Genomic DNA, 18,564 nt, shown 5'->3' with positions numbered 1-18,564 from the left:
GGCGCTGCCCGAGCCGCGCTGCGCCCGCTGCGAGCCGCCCGCGGGGCGGGGCTTGGGGGCGGGGCCTGGGGAAGGGGCGGGGCCCGGGAGGGGCCGGGGCCTGCCGGTGGGTGGGGCTTACGGGGCGGGGCCAGCACGGGGAGGGGCGGTGCCGAGGGGGCGGGGCCTACGGGATAGGGGCGGGGCGAGCCGAGGCGTGCGGCAGTGACGTCGGCGGCAGTGACGTCGGCGGCGGCGCCGGCAGCGCGGGCAGCGCGCGGTGGCGGCCATGTCGCTGTACGGCGAGGCCGCCGCCGTGCTGAGCGCGCTGGAGCGCGGCGAGGGCGGCCTGAGCGGGCTGGTGTACGGCAGCCGCTTCCCGGTGCGCGGCGCGGCGGGGCGGGGGGGCCCGGGGGCGGCCCGGGGGCCCGGGGGAGGGCCCGGGGGAGGCCGCGGCGCCCGTGACCGCCCGGTGCCGCCCCGCAGCACGCCCGGCAGCTGTACGCGCTGGTGGCCGAGACCCTGCGCTACTCCCCGGTGCTGGAGGCGGTGCTGGACGGCGCCGCGCTGCTGCGGGCCGAGAGGAAGCTGCCGCTGCCGCTGGCCAAGGTGAGGGGCCGCGGGGGGGCGGGGGCCCGGGCCCGGCCGCGGGGCCGTGCGGCGCTGACGGCTGCCCGCAGGTGCTGGTGTACGACCTGCTCTTCGGCAAGGGCCTCAAGTGCGGGGGCCGCTGGAAGGCGCTGCTCCGGCGGCACCGGGCGCGGCTGGAGGCCGAGCTGGCCCGGCTGAAGGTGCGGCGCGGGGTGAGCCGCAACGAGGAGCTGCTGGCGGCCGCCCCGGGAGCCGGCCCCGGAGGTGAGCGGGCCGGGGGTGGGCGCTCCCCGCGGCGGCGGGGCCGGGGCCGGGTGCGATTCCCCCCACCCCTCCCCGTGCTCCCCAGCCCCGCGGGTCCCCCGCTACGTCCGGGTCAACACCCTGAAGACGCGTGTGGACGACGTGGTGGACTTCTTCAAGCGCCAGGGCTACTCCTTCCTGGGCAAGGCGGGCAGGTGAGCGATCCCCTGCCCCAGCCCGCAGCTCGGCGGGGCGCTGGCGGGCGGGCAGCGAGATCCTGCGGGATGAAGGCTGGCGAGCGACGGAGGGACAATGGTGCTGCACACAGTGGCTGGGTCAGGGTCTCCGCTGCCACGGTCCCCGCTCCTACGTTCCGCCTCTCTGGGTGCTGCCGGGAACTGAAGTGGAGGGAGAGGAGGTGTGGGATGAAGGGGTTTCTGTGCCTGGGCTCTGGGGATTCTGATATTGGGCACGGTGGAGCAGGACTGCACTCATTCTCTTTCCCTGTGGACAGCATGGAGGAGCTGAGGACCCTGTCTGGGAAGAAATTCTTACTGGATCTTCATCTCCCAGAGCTGCTGGTCTTCCCTCCACAGACTGACTTCCATGACAACCGTCTCTATACGTCAGGACACATCATTCTGCAGGACAAGGTCAGAGAGCTGGGGGGCAGGAGGCTGCAGTGCAGGGGTGGGAAAACCCCTGGAGGAGTGGAGGCTGTCTTTTCCCCCCAAGGTCTGGACTTGGGGCTCCTTTGCTGCAGCACTTGAACGAAACAGAAACCCTGAGCACAGCCTGAGTCTGTGGGGCTCCCCCCCCCCCCCCAGCTTTGCTTGTTTGCTTGACAAGCAGCTGGGAGGAACATGGCGCTCTGGGTCGTGCAGTGCTGTTCCCACGCTGCAGGAAGAGGTTTCCAGCAGCAGAGGTAGGTGCTGTGCAGACTTCGCCCCATGTTCCAGTGGTCACCTGTGACCCCACAGCATCTGATGTGACCTGAGGAGGGGCCAAGGGCAGCTGGTGCACAAGGTGCATGCAGCCTGCACCTTTCGGAGTGGCTTGTCCTCCTGCAGGCCAGCTGCCTCCCTGCCTTCCTGCTCAGCCCTGTTGCCAGCTCCCACGTGATTGATGCCTGCGCTGCCCCTGGGAACAAGACCAGCCACCTGGCTGCCATCCTGAAGAACAAGGGGTGAGTGCAGGCTGCTGTGTGGCAGGGCCCAGAGGGACTGAGAGTGGTCACAGTTGTGAGAATGTGGCAGGGCTGAGGTGGGAAGAGCTACAGCCTGTAACCTTACCTGCTGACTCAGGCTGACACTCCCTTCTCCCGAGGTGGGCTGGGAATCTGATGATGTTGGGTCATTGGGAATGCCTGAGGGGACATGGAATCATAGAGGGTCATGCCTCAGCTGCTGACTTGGCACTCTGCCCTGTATACCTGTGTGGGAGAGCAGCTTCTGAGCTCTGGCTGCCCTGCAGATAGGTGTTTAGGGCTGCTGGTGCCAGCTGGGCAGCCTGCTGTGGTGAGTGCGGCCCTGGGACCGGGCAGGGTGTTCATGCTTCTCTTGAGTGCTGGGCTCTACTTTCAGACAGATTTTTGCCTTTGATCTGGACGCCAAACGCCTGGCCACCATGAACACCATGCTGATGCGAGCCGGTGTCACCAGCTTCAAGCTGGCCCAGCAGGACTTCCTGACGGTTGATCCCCAGGACCCTAAGTACAGCAAAGTGACCTACATCCTGCTGGACCCGTCATGCAGTGGCTCAGGTAATGTGGGGGCTTGAACCATCCCATCTGCCAAAGGCAGCAGGCTTAAGCGGGGCTTCTGGTGGGTGACTGCAGCTCTCTCTGCAGGGATGGTGAACCGGCTGCCGGTGGAGGAAGCTGCCCCAAGTGCGGAGCGGCTGCAGGCACTGGCTGGCTTCCAGCGCAAAGTCTTGAGCCATGCACTGAGCTTCCCGGCGGTCCAGCGCCTGGCCTACTCCACCTGCTCAGTGCACCGGGAAGAGAATGAGGATGTGGTGCAGGCGGTGCTCCAGGAACAGGGCTCGGCCTTCAGGTGCGCTTGTTTTGGGAAGTGATGGGGAAGGACAGAACAGAGGAGGCCGGGAGGTTGTTGCCTCAGCAGCTGTTGTGCTGCTTTGGGTCAGTGCTGTCCCATGTGCCATGCTGTAGGCTAGTGAATGTGTTCCCATCCTGGCCCTGCCGAGGACTTGCTACCTTCCCTGGGGCCGAGTGCTGCCTCCGTGCCTCTCCTACAGCCACACTCACTCAGGGCTTCTTTGTGGCTGTCCTGGAGCGCTGCAGGGACCAGGATGCTGTCCCCAGGTAGGCAGTGGGAGGGGTGTAACTGGGCCCAGGGCTGCCTGGGTACCTTGGTGATGGCTTCCTCGCGTGAGGAGGAAGGAGGGAAGGAAGGCAGAAGGGTTGGCTGCCCTGAGTGCTGGAGAAGGCAGGAACCACAGGACTATCTTTGCTCCTGTCACAGCTCGTTGCCTGCAGCAGCTGAGGAAAGTCTGCAGCAAGGCGAAGAAGTGGAGCCAGGAGCAGCTCCTCCCAAGAAGAGGAGAAGGAAGAAGCAGCGGGTAAAGACATGAAGTAACTTCTTCGGAGCGTGCAGTGGCTGGTTGTAGCTGGTGGGCGCTGTTCCTCCCGCGCCCTGCTGCACTGCAGCCCTTGTACTGCCTGGACAACAGAAATAAAGCTTTGCACCAGCTGATGGTGTGGTGAACTTCTGTAATTCCCTGCTCCTCCCCTGTTCTGAGTAAATGGTCTGGGTATTGCACATGCCATTGCACAGGAGGAAAGTGCTCCTCCAGGTGGGTATAGGGGCCCTTGAAGGCAGCCCACAGCACAAGGCTTGCCCTCAATGATAGACCTGGACTGGGGTAGCCTTAGGAAGTGAAGTCAAACAGTACCAGTGTTTCTGTATCCTCAGGGCCTGGATTGCCGCTGCTGGATTAGTGACATAATACCTTATTTTTTCCCTAAAAAGCTTTAACCCAGCCTAATCTGTAGTTCTGGAAGAGGCTTTTGACTTGTGGTAATGAAGCAAATTAACTAATTCCTTGCTGGAGAAGACCACAATTTGTGCAGTACGCGGTCCTGCCCAGGGACTGCCACTGCTTGGCCTTTGGTCTTACAGCTGAACAACAGGCAGATGAACAGCCAGGCAAAGAGGGGAGAACAAACGTGTTGGGGAAATAACAGTCTGCCATCCCCCAACTCACCACCTGCTGTTTGAAGGGGGAGCGCAACACACTGCAAGCTGGAAGAAACTAGAAGGTAGTACCCTATACTGCACCAGCAACGTGGAGCACTGCTTGAGCCCAGGACTCAAAGGCAAGCAAGACAGGAACAGGAACAGTCTTTTTATTTTAAATCAGTGACATAAGAAGCAAGAGGAAAAAAAAAATTGCACATTCACACTAAAATCCTCATCAGCCACACCAGGAATGATCCAAGTCTTGTTTGAGTAAAACCCCAGCCTCCCTCTGTCCCCCTACTGCAGCCCAGGCCCAGGGGTGTCTCCCAGCAGGGGGCTGAAGGGGTCTGTACAGCACAGAGGTGACACAGCTTGGACTTCGCCTGCCTATTGAGCTCTGGGGACTTGGTGCAGTTCTGGTTTCGTACAGGGCAGCCCAAGAACAGCAGAGCCAACAGCCACTGCTCCGCAGGGTGCCCTCACCTCCTTGCTCAGCACCTGCCACCCTCTGCACAGTGGTTCTGGGTGGAGCTGGAACGATTTGAGGAAGGCTGAGAGACAGGGCAGGTCCTGCCCTTGTGAGGCTAAGCAACAGCAGCCTGCACACCCCAGCCCTCTGCTCCCTCACCCCTGGAGCCCCACGACTGCTCTCCAGGCACAGCAAGCACCTGGGGAGAGGGACAAGTCACCAGAACCAGCTTGCACATACACGTAGCCCATTATTGGCTACCTTCTCAACTTCCGAGGGCATGTTTGCCTGACTTGGCTTCTTCACAGCACCCATCTACCATGCTCCAATCAGCCCTGCAACAGGCTACTACAGTCCCTCAGCCGCTTTTGTTGCAGATGCTAGGAACCCCCCCCACCAGCTCCAGCAGCTGTGACCCCTTAAGGGAGAAGGTGCCAGCCTGCATCACCTCCCCCCCCTGCACTGAAGGGGGGCATCCCCGCTGTGCCACACAGACCCCGGTCACCCACCCTCCTTCCGCCTGCTGGGAGAGGCGCCTTGTTCCTGGCAGACAAGAGGAACGTGCGAGAGCTCCTGCTTCTCAGCCTCAGGGGAATTAAAGAAGAGAAAAGTTTAGTCACATCCACATACATCACATTTAAAAAAAATAATAACTTGTTACAGCCTGGGAGGAGCACGCAGTCACAGAGAACAAGGCTGGGCTGCTCCAGCCAGTCCCCAGGACACAGCTGCCTTTCCCCAGCACAGCCAGTCCCTAGGGCAGAGGTGGGGTGGGCCCACGACTCCTCACCAGGCTGTAATGTAACAGCACAGGTAAACTACCAACAGCGCTGCAGGGTCTAGCAACCTCACTGAACCAAGCTTGAAGGAATTCAAAGGCAATTTAGCTTAAATATAAAAATAAATTCTTATTTTGTTATAAAATGTTTAAATATTTTTCTTTTTTTTTTGTTTTGTTTTTAAATTTAGACTTCAGCAGACACACACACTCACACGGCTCGGAGAGTAAAAAACCCGGCAGCAAAGCACTCCTGGAAGCAGAGGGGAGCCTGCGGGCAGGGGTGCCCGTCCCTCTCCCTGGGTGGGGTAGCTGTTGGACACGGACCTGAGCTCTGGCAGCCTCTTCCCGTAAGACCTCCCCAAGATGGGAACAGCCCCACTCCCAGATGGGTGGGGACAGGTGACAGCACCACAGCTCCTAGGAGCTGGTAAAAAGAAAAGGATAGGGGTGAGCTAAAAGTGAGAATCAACTCAGGTCTGGGGAGGTGCAAACCCACCTGCTCTGGGCTCCTTCCTGTGGCGGTGCCAGAGGACCCCATGGTGGCAAAACGGCTCCAGCTCCCAGCCCAGGAGAGCAGGGCATGGGAGGGGAAGTTGGGAGAGGAGAGGCTGCCAGGGCCCGAGCCCCCACGCTGGGGGGCGAGGGCCAGATCCCCCCACCCCAGCTGCCTTTCTTTCAGTCACAATGACAAAGGGACAGAACTCACCCAGCAAGAGTAGCCACGCAGTGATGCTACTGTCAACATCCAATTAGCTAGGGCACATCCCCTGTGAAGGGACAGGTGCCCCCCCAAAAAAACTCCAAACAGCAAATCCGGCATAACCAACATGCCGCCACACACACGGTTCAGTTTTTCCTCCAAACTCGATTCAATGAGAGCATTAAAACAGGAGCACAAACAAAGCAAAACAAACAGGGCTGTACACAAGCGGGGAGGGGAGGGAAAGGGGGAAGCCCAGCACCCAACAAGCAGCAGTAAGGGCCAAGGGCTGCCCATGCCCACTGCGCTCCTCCAGCTGAACTTCGGTGCTGTGGCACAGAGCTGCCTGCCCAGGGCATGCTGCACGAAGCCTGAGGTTCGACAGGAGATGGGAAGTTGTGACAAGGGGCTTGTCATCTAGCTGCAGCTGGGTCAGCCACGTATGGCACCGAAATGCCACACTTGCCAGGCTGGCGCTAACCCAGGATTGTGCTCTGCAGAGATGACAATAACCAGCTCGAAGCAGAGTCCTCCAGAGGAAGCGTGTTCACCAGGCCACAAGATTAAACAGCAGGGAAAGATTTCTGGGCCTGGTGAAAATGACATCCCTCAGCAGCCCAGAGCAGAGAACTGTGCCCAGCAGGGCTGCAGCATGGCTATGGCTGGGCTCCGGCCACAGATGTGCCAGCTGCTGTGCTGGGGCCAGGGGGGCTGATGGCCAGGGGGCTCGGGAGGGGACAGGAACAGCCATAGGAAGCAACGGGGAAAATTTACAAATTATGAAATATGGCAAAACAGTGAGGGAAGAAATGCTGCGGGTATGTACAGAGGTTCATCCAGCCTTGGCTGCGGAACTGTTCAAGTAAGAAGAGTTTGGTTTATCCTGTTGTCCCACCCCGGTCACTGCCACCCAGCACTGCCTCCAGCTGGCATCTGTCAGGGGCCTGGCCCCGTCACCACTGCTCCCACCATGGGGACTGCTCCAGACCAGAGGCCCTCACACACGTGCTGGCGCAGGTGCTCCTTGCACAGGCCAGCAACAGGGACCTGATAACCCCAGAGGTTACTTTTTGCGGGTGTGCTGCCTTCGTGCCTGCAGCCGCTGACGAGCGCCGGTCTTGGATCCTGCTCCAATGGAGAACGATGCGGCTGACGGACCTGGAAGCAGAAAGGTTGCATAGGTCTCTCTGGCCTGGCAGAGGAGGAATTCTGGGGAAATGAAGATTTTGCCTCCCCTGGAGCCCAGCAGGTACCACCTCAGCCTGTTGCAGGGGACTGCATCAAAGCTGGCTCCCACAACACAGCCTGCCCACGCTGCTGTCCCAAACCCAAAGAGAAACATGGCCCAGCAGCCCCCCGCAGCCCCCCGGCCTGGTGAGGAACCCTTACCAAAGGAAGGGCCAGCTCCTCCAAACGCTGAGGCAGGAGCGCTGGGCGTCCCAAAGGAAAGGCTGCTGCTTCCACTCCCCACTGCTCCTGGGACAGGCGTGCTTTGCCCGAAGGTGGGAGCAGGAGTTCCTGGAAAGCAACATACCGCCATGAGCCCGGTTCAGCAAAGAGGAAGAACCTGGCCTTTGGGAGCCAGGAGGCACAGATTTCCCCCCACAGACCGAAGTGTTCTTCACCCAAGAACCCTTTTTCATGCAAGAGGTTGCACGCTTGCTTTCTCATCATAATCCCTGGATCCTCTTGCCATGAGGGAAGCACGGGTAGATTTGCAGTTCAGGGAAGCACAAAGGTTTGCATCTGTCTAGACCAGAAGTTTCTCAACACGTAGGTTGCAACTCCATGGTAGGCAAGGTGGTTCAGCAAGGGTTCGAAGTGGTAGTACTTTGGTCACAACGACCCGATAGGCTTGGGGCAGAGTAGCTGGAAAGCTGTGCAGAGGAAAAGGACCTGGGGGTGTTGGTCGATGCTCACCTGAACATGAGCCGGCAGTGTGCCCAGGTGGCGAAGAAGGCCAACGGCACCCTGGCTTGTATCAGGACTGGTACAGCCAGCAGGACCAGGGAGGTGATCGTCCCCCTGTACTCTGCTCTGGTGAGGCCGCACCTCGAGTGCTGTGTTCAGCTTTGGGCCCCTCGCCACAAGGAGGACATGGAGGTGCTCGAGAGAGTCCAGAGAAGGGCAACGAATCTGGTGAGGGGTCTGCAGAACAAGTCTTACGAGGAGCGGCTGAGGGAGCTGGGGGTGTTTGGTCTGGGGAAGAGGAGGCTCAGGGGAGGCCTTATTGCTCTCCGCAACTGCCTGAAAGGAAGGTGTGGGGAGCTGGGGGTCGGCCTCTTCTTGCAGATAACTAGCGACAGGACTAGAGGGAATGGCCTCAAGTTGTGCCAGGGGAGGTTTAGGTTGGAAATTAGCAGACATTTCTTTCTTCTGCTGAAAGAGCAGTCAGGCATTGGAATGGGTTGCCCAGGGAGTCTGTGGTACCATCGTCCCTGGGGGTGTTCAAGGAAAGGTTGGATGTGGTGCTTCGGGACATGGTTTAGTGGGTGATACTGGTGGTAGGGGGATAGTTGGACCAGATGATCTTAGAGGTCTTTTTCCAACCCTAATGATTCTAGAACACTGTGGAGAGCCAGCAGAGAAGGTTGTATTCACTGGCTGTATTCACTGAGAGTGTTTCCACTCACCAAGAAATTCCAATTTGCTTTTAACTACTAGCAAGACCTTGGCTTCTCAGGGGCAGGAGAGCACGTGGCTGGGCTCAGTGCCCACGTGGAACCAGAGAGCTGGCATGTTTAGAGGGGCCAAGGAGCAGTGAAGGGCTAAGGACTAGTCTTCCCCTCTGCCACCAAGGGCTGGGGACCTGGGCAGAGTGCACTGCACTACTGTTAGCCCACGGAGGGCTGCGGAGCCTGGGGGAGGAGCTCAGCAAGGTCTGGAAGGAAATCAGCTGCCTAGATCCTGCCCTGCCCTCCCCCCTGCCAGAAGGCCCCAACCACTGCCACTCACCTCCAAACACAGGCTTGGTGTCGGGGGTGCTGGGCACAGCGAAGGCAAATGGTGTGCTCTGGTTCTGTGCACCCAGCGTGCTCTGTGTCAGGGAAGAACCGAAGGGCGTCGCCGCCGCCGCTGCTCCGCTCTGCCCAGCCCCGAAGTTGAACGCCACGGCAGGGGAGCCGCTGTTCAGGGCGGGCGCGCTGAGCCCAAAGCCACTGGCAGAGGGGCCTGGCTGGGCAGCCGCCCCGAAGGTGAAAGGAGAAGGGGTGGTGCCAAAGACGGCCGTGCCAGCGCTGCTGCTTGTGGTCTGGGTGCTGGAACCAAAGCTGACTGTTGTGGAGGTGGCTGTCCCGAAAGAGAAGACCGACGCGGTGGTCCCAAACACTGCCTGGGCGCTGCTGGTGCCAAAGGCGCTCTGGGTGCCACCTGTGCCGAAGGGCGGCTGCGCGCTGCTGCCGAATGCCGGCTGGGTGGCGGACTGCGCTGCGGGGGCTCCAAAACTGAACACGGGGCCAAAGCCGACGGGGCCCGCAGCGGGCTTGCTGGTGGGCAGCTGGCTCTCCGCAGCACCAGCGCTGAACGCTGCCTGGCCTGCTGCCCCAGGATACGGCGGTGGCGGCTTCGCGCTTGTGCTGAAAGAACTGCCGAAAGCTGAAACGGAGGAGCCAAATGTTAACGTCGACTGACCTGTGGTGGCTGGGGCAGCTGACGACAGCGTGGTGCTCCCAAATATGCTAAAGCCCACAGTGGTGGTAGGTGCCACTGAATTTGAAGGTGCTTGGCCAAACGTGGGGCCTCCAGGGACACTGGTGGTGGCAGCGACAGTGGCTGGAGCTAGCTTTCCAAACTGGAACACTGGCCCTGGGGCAGCAAAGCTGGAATCTGTACTGGTAGCCGAGCTGGCCAGGCCGCCGAACAGGAATGGCTGCGACGTACTCGTGGATGTGGCAGTGGTCACAGTCAGGCTGGCAGTAGGGCCGGTGGAGGCAGGCGGGTTGAGTCCAAAGCTGAAAACTGGCTTAATGGTGGCATCTGTGGAGGAACTCAGAGCAGTGGCAGTCGTAGCTGCGGTGGTAAAGATGATGTTAGGGAGACCTGTGAATCCTGCCGTGGTGGTTGTGGAGGCTGCTGGCAAATCTGCAGCCGAGGCTGTCTGTGACAATGGTTTGAACGTGAAAGGAGAGGCCTTCGCTGGAGACAAAGCTGCTGTCACGCTGCCAAAGATAGGCTTGAACATGGTGGCGGTGGAAGATGCTGAGGAAAGGCCTGAGCTTGCAGACACGGTGACTGCAGGGGAGATGACGGTTGTACAGGGTGCTGTGCTCTCACTTTTTGGCAAAGCACCGAAGATGGGTTTGAAGACGGGGGTTGTAGTGGGGACAGCAGTGGCTGTGGTCGTTGCTGGCTGGCTGGCAGGTGGGGTGCTCAGCATCCCAAATAGGACATTTGGCTTTGGTAAGGAGGGAGGCTTAACAGGGGTCTGGCCCAGCTCTGTGAACGCAGATGCCACGCTGCTGGGAGGCTGTGCCCCCGAGGCAGGAGGTGCAGAAAGCGCAGGTGTGCTTAACACGGGCACAGGCTTGGTGTCAGCAGAGGTCACAGGCAGAGAACTCAACTCCAGTGACACAGCAGTAGCAGGCGGCTGTGATGCTGATGAAGAAGGCTGGGACCCTATTACAGCTCCAGTGGAGTCTGGAAAGGGGAAGAGAGCTTTTTTTTAGGGACATGGGCCTAACATACAGACAGCCTTTCTCCCAGACAGCCATCCTAGTTCCGCAAAGGTTCCTGGAGCCCCAGTCCTCCACGCTTACCACAGCTCACAACAGGACCATGGCCTGTGTCCCCCAGCTTGCCCTCCAAGTCCTGCCTGCCAGGGCCAGCAGAGCATTTAAAAAGGAATTTTTCCAGCCTGCCTTCAACAGAAGGAATGCAGGGCTCCTGCTGAGCCTGGCCTGCTCTGCCACGATTCCACCCTGCTGACCCTACTTCTCCTCACCTGCTGGCACAGGTGCAGCCTGGCTGCTCTGCATCTTCTTCAGGCTGTCCAGGAGCGAGTTGCTGCTGGGTGGGACAGGAGCTGTTGATGCAGGTGCAGGCCCTGGGGATGTCACCGTAGGTACTGCGAATGCCAGCGGCCTGGACACAGGTGTAGTCTCTGCAGTGGTGCTGGGAACTGGATCTACTGGAAAAGGAGAAAAAAAAATCAGCATCCATAACTCGCTGTAGGGGACTAGCCATTAGTAAAACTGCAGGCTCTGGGGCATGACCTCTGTGAGTCTCAAGGCTCTGAGAGCATCCCCAGACCCAAGGACCTGGCAAGGACTTGCCTGGGAGCTTCCCTAGCCTGTGCTACAGACACCCCACTGCCCGCCAGCCCCAGCCCTGAGTTCCTACTCCTCTGCTCCCTGCCAACCCCACCAGGAGCCCAGCCTGCCCAGAGGCGCAGCCCTTACCAGCCTTATCCTCCAAGACTTTGTTGAACCACTGCAACGCTGCCTTCTTCTCCGCATCCAGGTCCTCCGATGTGATAGAGTAGCCCAGCTGAGGCGGCGGGGGCTGCCAAGAGAGAGCAGCAGCTTAGCTCCTTCTCAGGGAAGCCGGCAGAGCCTCTCTGAACGTGTGGTGAAGGCAGGCAGTCGCAAGACCCGTGAAGCAGGTGGTTCTGCCACAGCACGCTACCGCGGAGCTCCAGTCCCCACTCATCATGACCCCGGCTTGGCGCTGAGGGCACGGCAGGCCTTCCCCAGGCCATTACCTGGTCCGGCAGCAGGCAGCACAATCACGCACAGCCCACCAGACACTGGGGCTGGGGATAGCGTCACTTCCCACTCCGCCAAGGACGGGGCCTCCTTCCTGAGGGCAGGCAGGTCAGTCTCCCCCCAGCCCTGCAGAAATTGCAGTGAGCACATTCTATCGCCAGAGGAGGGCAAAAGGGGCTGCGAGACAGCGACGTACCAGCGCCAGCTGGTCCCCCCGGTGAGACGACAGCAACTGGATCTTCCTCTTCCGCTTCCCGCTGCTCCCTGACACGGATGGCGGGCTCAGGGAATTCCGCTTCTTTCGCATCGGTGTCTCCACCACTGCAGAAGAAGGTAAGTCAGAGCCAGCTCTGGGCAGAGGAGTTGGGCTTGCATCAGCTGGGTAGTCACATACACCTCCTCTCTGCCTGACCCAAACTCAAAGAGCAGAGCCAGGGGTATGGCTTTAAGCCGAGAACAAGGCTACAAGGCTCCGGAAAAGCAGCTGGCCACAGCACATCCTGGGGCAGTGTGGTACAAGAGCCTGTTGGCATTCAGCAGGGAAGCAACTCCTTCCCCACCTCCAAACAGTCCCTGCCATCTGCCTACTTGAATCACACACCAGGAAAGCTACACGAGCCACATCTAGTGCTGCACCATGGCAGACAGGTGCCTGTTTGTGATGGACACAGGACGTCCTGTCCATTTTAGATGAGGAAGCATTGGAAGAGGCTCAGCCTGGAATCTGATCAGGGTGCTGCTTGTAGCATGGCACATCTTGACGCAAGGTTGACACCCGGACCCGTGCCAGTCACGGTGCTGGGGCTCCCTCTTGCAAGCCAGCTCCCACACATCTGCTAGCACGCAGACATCATCAGTATCCCTTGCTCATCGCCTGGAAATTCATTTAGGGCAGTTGCTGAGGCCAGCACAAGCGCCACTGCCTCGACACCAGCACATCCCTAGTTGCCAGGTGGCACCTCAACCCAATCCCACCCGTAGACTTAAAGTCCCATCACGTCCCTGCTGCTTGTGTGTGCTGCCAGCCCACCCAACCCTGCACAGCACTGCTGCCAGCCCACGCTCACCTTTCTCTGTCTGCAGCTCCTTGTCTGACTTCACCGGAGTGGAAGTGTTGGAGCGATGTGACTCCTCCTCCCTGTGCCAGGGGGAGAGAGCTAGTTAGGGCCAAGCCCCAGGCATGGCGCCATCCCCTGAGAGCAGGACAGGCCAAACACACTAAGGATTCCTATTAGTAACCCTGGCCTGTGGCCTCAGCCAAACAACATGCCTCGAGACACCTTGAGCACAGCCCTCCACCATCCTGAAAGCAGCTCAAGGCTCAGGAGCTGCTTCCCTCTCCAGACCGCAGCTTGGTGCAAGTCTGCAGAAGCCCCAGTTCTCTGTAGGACAAATCAACCTGAGGGCAGCACCCAGCGGCCCTGGATGGGAAACGCCATCCCTCACAGGTCCCTGTCCGACACCCAGCCTTTCAGGGCAAGGGCGGTGTCAGTTTTAGTTCTGACAAAAGCTTGCTGTGGAGTCAGGTCCTTCTCTGAGCTGGGAGAGAGGAGCACACGGGCCTACGCTACAAGGCAGGCACCAAAAGGCAGCTGTGTTTTACGTATTTTACATAGCTCTGGTGAATTGCTTTAGAGGAGACAGCAAGAATCAGGACCTGCCTCTTCCCAGGTTCTGGTGGCTCACGTAACCCAGGCTATGACAACGCCACAACACAACGCTGCCTCTGTGGCAGTATCTGAACGTTTACATCTCTAACCTGGTCCCAGAACGGGGCAGGGATTGGGATGCTGCAGCTCTGCCGCTCCAGCACTCCTGCTGGGACAGCAGCGTAACGAGGTGGCAGGGACAAGTGGACAAAAGCAACAGGACTGCCACACAGGTGGGTCACACAACAGTCACGTTTCAGAAACAGGCCTGGACTACCCGGCCTCGTGGAGAGCAGGATTTGGTCACCAGGACAGCTGAGACATTGCCTGCCCTCCCCCTAGCTGGCATCGATCCGCAGGCGCTCCCCAAGCGAGTGGCTAGTTACCTGGCTTTCCTGAGAGGCCACTCTGGTGTCTGGGGGCGGGAAGATGCGGGGCTGGACAGCGGGGAAATGCTCACACCACTCCTCTTCCACAGCTGGAATCCAGAGAGAGACCAGCAGTAACTTAGCACACGAGCTGGGAGGGAGGAAACTGTCCCATCCTCCTGCTCGCACGGTAAATGCCTTCTCCCAGGACCGTGGCTAACAAGCCCAGAGCCTCGCTCCCTCCACCACTTTGCTCCCCTCCATGTTCAGTAGGAGCACAGCAGCATCTGGCCACCCCAGACTGAATCCGCTTCGGGAGCAAGCAGCCTCCAGGCTCCTAACAGCCAGTCCTGGCCAAGAGGACAGGAGGAAGGATGCTGCTGTGTCAGGTGCAGCTCTCTTGCCATCACACAGCACAGGCAGAGGCTGCCCAGCTGTCCTTGCACGTTTACAGCATCTCTGGCTGAAGCAGGGCACCTCCTCGCCAGAGCTCAGAGAGGATGAATCCCACTTCAAGGATTTCAGACTCACTCCCATCAGGGGAAACCTGTCCTTACTAATAGCCTGGAGGAAGCCTTTCTCCACAAGGACAGCACAGTATTATTAGCCACGACTATGTTCCTCCATCAGATCTGCAGCCTGACCCAAGAGCCATTTGAGCAGTGTTTTATTGCAGCTCAGCAGCTGGCAAGGGGGCCTGGGTCAAAGTGGGAACACGTGGCTCCAGTACTGCTGCTGAACTTTCAGCTGACTGCAGCTGAAAAGGTGGCAGTGCAGCAAAGGGATTTACTTTTCCTTCTTTCCTTTCACCTGGATCCAGCCACCCTAGCACGCTGGCCAAGGCTAAGCAAGGAGGGGGAAAAAATGAAAGTCTCCTCCTGGTTTCAAAAGTAAAAAAGAAAGCACTACAGCAGGACAGCTCAGCCTGGGGACACCCCTGGCAACGTGCGCTGAAGGATGAGGAACATCACTGCCTGCTGCTGCTGACACAGCAGCCAGCCTAACGTGCAAGGAGCCAAATCTGCCTGCCTAAGCTGTGCTGGAGACTCCCTGCAGCGCTCACCACCAGGCACATGGCAACACTGCTCTCATCTTACAAGCCCTGGCTTTGAGTTACGCAGGTGATCCCAGAGGAGGGTTGAGCTACTCTGCACCGTGCTTGGCTGTGGGCTCCAGCGGTGCCTTTGGCAGGGGTGTTTCCTACCTGAGAGAGGCCCCGGCTGGAGCTGTAGGAGCTGGCAATGGCGTTGCGGATGGAGCTGGGGATCCCACCAGCATGTGTGTTGTTGAGGGAGCTCACGGAGGAGGTGCGTGACCTCTTGTTCGAGCAGTCATCTGGGCAGTGTGAAACAAGGCCCCTCTTCAGAGAGCCAGGCCTGCAGAAAGTTAAAGACGATTTTAGGAGCTCCCCACCATTCTACCCATAGGCCCTTTAAACACAGGACAGGTCGAGGAAAGCAACCCTGCTGCTTCACACAGCGCGGAGCTTGGGAAGAGGCCTCTGCAGCAGCACAGCCCTACAGCCGCTGGCCTGCACTCACAGAGCACAGCTCTAATACTGAGTGACAGCCAGGAGGCACGTTCACAGCCTCTCTTCCTCCTCACAGAAGCTAGGCTCCACAAGCAAAACCCAAGGCACCTTTTCAAGAGCCCGCAGACTTTCAGACTCACCTCCCAGCCAACAGCAGTTGCTTTTGGCCCAGTGGGCACTTACTTGGGTATGAGAGAGGCAGGGACACCGTTGGCTACCAGGGGCTCAAATGCTGACTGCCCACTTCCACTGCTATCGTGGCGCCTGCAGGAGAGAGGGCAGAAACCTGTGAGAGTGAGGAGGCAGAAGCGACGAGGGCTGCCCTCTTAGCCTGGCAACAGGACCCCTTCCAGGCACCGTGAAGGCACAAACCTTGCTTTTTTCTTGCCAACTCCTGGGATAGAGGTTTTCCCCATCCACAGCCCACTGCAGATTCTCTTTCCACTTAGTTCTTACCCCATCGATTCTCATCCCCAGCTGCTTCCTCCCAAGCACCAGCAGCTCCATCAGCTGCCTGCTGGGGAGAGCGGTGTTCATTTAACAAAATATTTGCTCAAATACATTATTTGAAGCTAAAATATTTCAGAGAGACTTTGCAGCTCATTTTTGGAATGGACCTGAGCTCCAGAGGTCTAGTCTTCTACCTCTTCCTAGCCAGCACCTTGGATGATTTGAGTCAGAAATGGGACCCCTGTTTCCCCCAATGATTCAGTAAAGAATTTAAGCCTGAAAGTCTTAAAACAAACCCTACTGTGAAGCAGAGCTGGAGGCGTCAGATCCATCCTGTCACTTAGCTGAAGTCCTTCCTTCAAGCTCTGAACGTGATCACATTGCACAGGCAACCCAGTGCTCTCCAGCGGCCACATACTCCTTTCTGCCCTCAAAGGTCACAGTATTTTCTGCCTACAAGCATTCTTCATGCTTGTCAGATATCAATGCCTTCAAAATTGGCTTTTGTGGCAGAGATCGGTATTGGCGTGTTGAAAAAAAAGAAAAAAAGCAGATCCTGTTCACGCAACCAGCCTCTGGCATCCTACTCAGCTCTGGTAGGGCTCAGATTCACCAAGCTGTGGCAAGTGTTCAAAAGGAGAGGAAAATCCCGCGATGGAGGAAGAATGCCACACGTGCTGCTGCAGCTCCCACCACCAGCCTGCTCCTGCAGCAGCAGGGCAGCAGCCAGCAGCTCTCTGCGAACCCCACTCATCCTGTTGTGCTGAGGACCACCTCCAGCAGCAGCCCCAGAGCAGCACGCAGGGCAACGCACCCAGGCACTGCCTTTCTCTGCCCAAACCACTCCTCCTTAGTCTCTCCATTCACGTGCCTCAGCCCAGGCAGGCTGCCCTGGAACGTGATGGGCAGAGGGGTACAACGCAAACAGCCTCCACGTATGTGGGAAGAAGAAACAAGAAACAGGAGCAAAGAGAAAAACAAGGCAGTGCTGTGTCCCAGCAGTGACAAAGGCTCCAGCAGACCTTGGCATCCAGGATTTACACCTCGTCCTTCACAGAGCACTGGCAAAGACGCTGCACCCTCACTTCTTGTATCTCAGAGCTAGAAATCACTGACCTTGACTAATGAAAGCAGAAGATAGTCTCTCCTGTTGTCCCTTTTGTCTTTACCTCCTTTCGGTACTTACAGTGCATGAAGGAACCATGCAGAGCTTTTAAAGCATAATGCTTCCACCTGGAGTCCTAAGACTTAGGGATTGCATCTCTCCTTGACAACTAGGGCCAACTGAAGGATAGAGATTTCAGCCTATAGCTGATACCAGGTTTTTCCCACCAGTTCCCCTGGCCTGCAAATCCCTGTGATGACAGAAATCACTTCCCTTCCCGGGAGCCTTGACAGACTTCCCTGATCCACATTCAGGCCTCTCCCAGCCCTAGCAACGCAGGGGAACACGCCTCACCTGTGAGCTTGCCCAGGCAAAACCTAAACCATATCCCTTTGATCTCAAAAGGGCAAAAAGGAGTCTTGGAAGAGTTTCTGACACAGCTGAGAGGGCTGGGTGATGGGGTATGCTTCCTCTTTACGTTCCTCTGGTTCAGTTTCCAGCGCTCTTTTCTACCCCAGGCTCTGTGTCACATCACGTTTGTCACCACGGAAGCGCTAGGCCCATTCTTACCATCCCAATACACAGCTGGCGACCTGCACCGCCAGCTCATTACCTCCTCTTGCTCTCTTGATCGTTCCCCAAAACCTGGTCCTCCTCCTCCTCCTCCACAGCCCTCTTCCTGCTCTCCTTGATGGCATTCAGCACAGTCTCTTTCGCACACGGGTCAGGGCTGCTGTTGGCCAGGAAGGCCGCAGGTGAGGTCAGCCGCTCCAGCCTGGGAAGGAAAGCAAGGAGCTAGGGAAAGGGGCGCCGCAGGGCCGGCCCCCCAAGCCCTCGCGCTGGCCGCCCGGGGGCCCCGCGGGAGAAGCGAGGGCCGTCGCCCGCGGTCTGAACCCCGGGATTCCTCCCAGGGCACGAAAGCAACGCCGCGGGCGGGGCTGAGGCCAGTGGACGGGGGGCGAGGCCGGCGCGGGGCCGCGCTCTCCCACCGCGGTGCCCCGGGCGCAGCGGCCGAGGGCCAGCGGCCGGCCCTCCCGGGGCAGCTCCCGGGGCCCCTGCCGTACTCACGCGGGGCTGCGGGCCAGGCCTCCGGGCCGGGCGATCCTCACGGTGACGGGGCTGCGGGCCGGGCCGGCGCGGCGAGCCCAGGCCGCGCTCCTCCGCGGGCAGGCGTCCCAGCAGGCGGCGGGCAGGGCGCCGGGCACGGCGCTGCGGGCCGGCAGCGGGTACCGGCGGCGGGGCGCCTGCTGCCGGCAGCTCGGCGGGGTCCTGCGGAGACGGCGGCGGTCAGCGACGCCGGGCCCCGCCGGGCCCCGCCGCGGCCCTCACCCCCCCCCCCCCCCGCCCCCGCTCCGCCCCGCTTACCCCAGGCCCAGGCCGAGGCGCCGCGGCGGGGCCCGCTGGGGCCGGCCCGAGGCGGCGGCCGGGCCCCCGTTGGCGGCGGCGGCTTTGGCGGGCGGGCCGGGCCGCATGGCGCACCAGGCCCCCGCCGCGCCCAGCGCCGCCGCGCCCAGCAGGGCGCCCCGCAGCACCAGGCAGGCCAGCGCCAGCGCCAGGCCCACGGCCGCCAGCGCCGCCGCCGCGCCCCGCCGCCCCAAGGGCCCCGCGCCCGGCCCGGCCCCCGCCATCCCGCGCCGCGCCGCGCCGAGCCGCCCGCCAGCCGCGGCCGCCCGGCATGCACTGCGCCGCGGGGCCGGCCCCTCCCAGCGCCCTCCCGCCGGGCGCGGCCCCGCCCCGGCCTCGCTCCCAGCCCCGCGCCCGCCCGGCCCGGCCCGGCCCGGCCCCCCCTCCCTGCC

General features: G+C 60.0%; 2 protein-coding genes across 3 annotated transcripts; one reads left to right on the top strand and one right to left on the bottom strand.

Annotated features, from left to right (window-relative positions):
* Positions 1-201: 201 nt before the first annotated feature.
* Positions 202-3,527, top strand: NSUN5 (NOP2/Sun RNA methyltransferase 5). Its single transcript, XM_080563391.1, has 10 exons — positions 202-361; positions 466-588; positions 660-834; positions 920-1,028; positions 1,328-1,466; positions 1,884-1,999; positions 2,397-2,575; positions 2,663-2,867; positions 2,984-3,136; positions 3,297-3,527. Exons 1-10 carry the CDS (start codon positions 269-271, stop codon positions 3,403-3,405), a joined length of 1,401 nt encoding a protein of 466 aa, XP_080419517.1. The 5' UTR covers positions 202-268; the 3' UTR covers positions 3,406-3,527.
* A 637-nt stretch (positions 3,528-4,164) lies between these two features.
* Positions 4,165-18,419, bottom strand: POM121 (POM121 transmembrane nucleoporin). Of its 2 annotated transcripts, none has more exons than XM_080563381.1 (13): positions 18,134-18,419; positions 17,837-18,037; positions 17,382-17,543; positions 15,397-15,477; positions 14,887-15,058; positions 13,701-13,792; positions 12,733-12,803; positions 11,862-11,986; positions 11,360-11,462; positions 10,903-11,088; positions 8,919-10,598; positions 7,353-7,481; positions 4,165-7,121 (listed from the first exon to the last, which is right to left on the bottom strand). In XM_080563381.1, exons 1-13 carry the CDS (start codon positions 18,394-18,396, stop codon positions 7,027-7,029), a joined length of 3,360 nt encoding a protein of 1,119 aa, XP_080419507.1. In that variant the 5' UTR covers positions 18,397-18,419; the 3' UTR covers positions 4,165-7,026. The 2 variants fall into 2 exon arrangements, with proteins under 2 accessions (XP_080419507.1, XP_080419508.1); XM_080563382.1 differs by having other exon boundaries at positions 10,903-11,085.
* Positions 18,420-18,564: the final 145 nt, after the last annotated feature.

Source organism: Anser brachyrhynchus (assembly GCF_964034855.1).
Source record: "Anser brachyrhynchus genome assembly, chromosome: 20".
NCBI classification, from domain to species: Eukaryota; Metazoa; Chordata; class Aves; order Anseriformes; family Anatidae; genus Anser; species Anser brachyrhynchus.
This window is presented reverse-complemented; position numbering and strand designations above follow the sequence as displayed.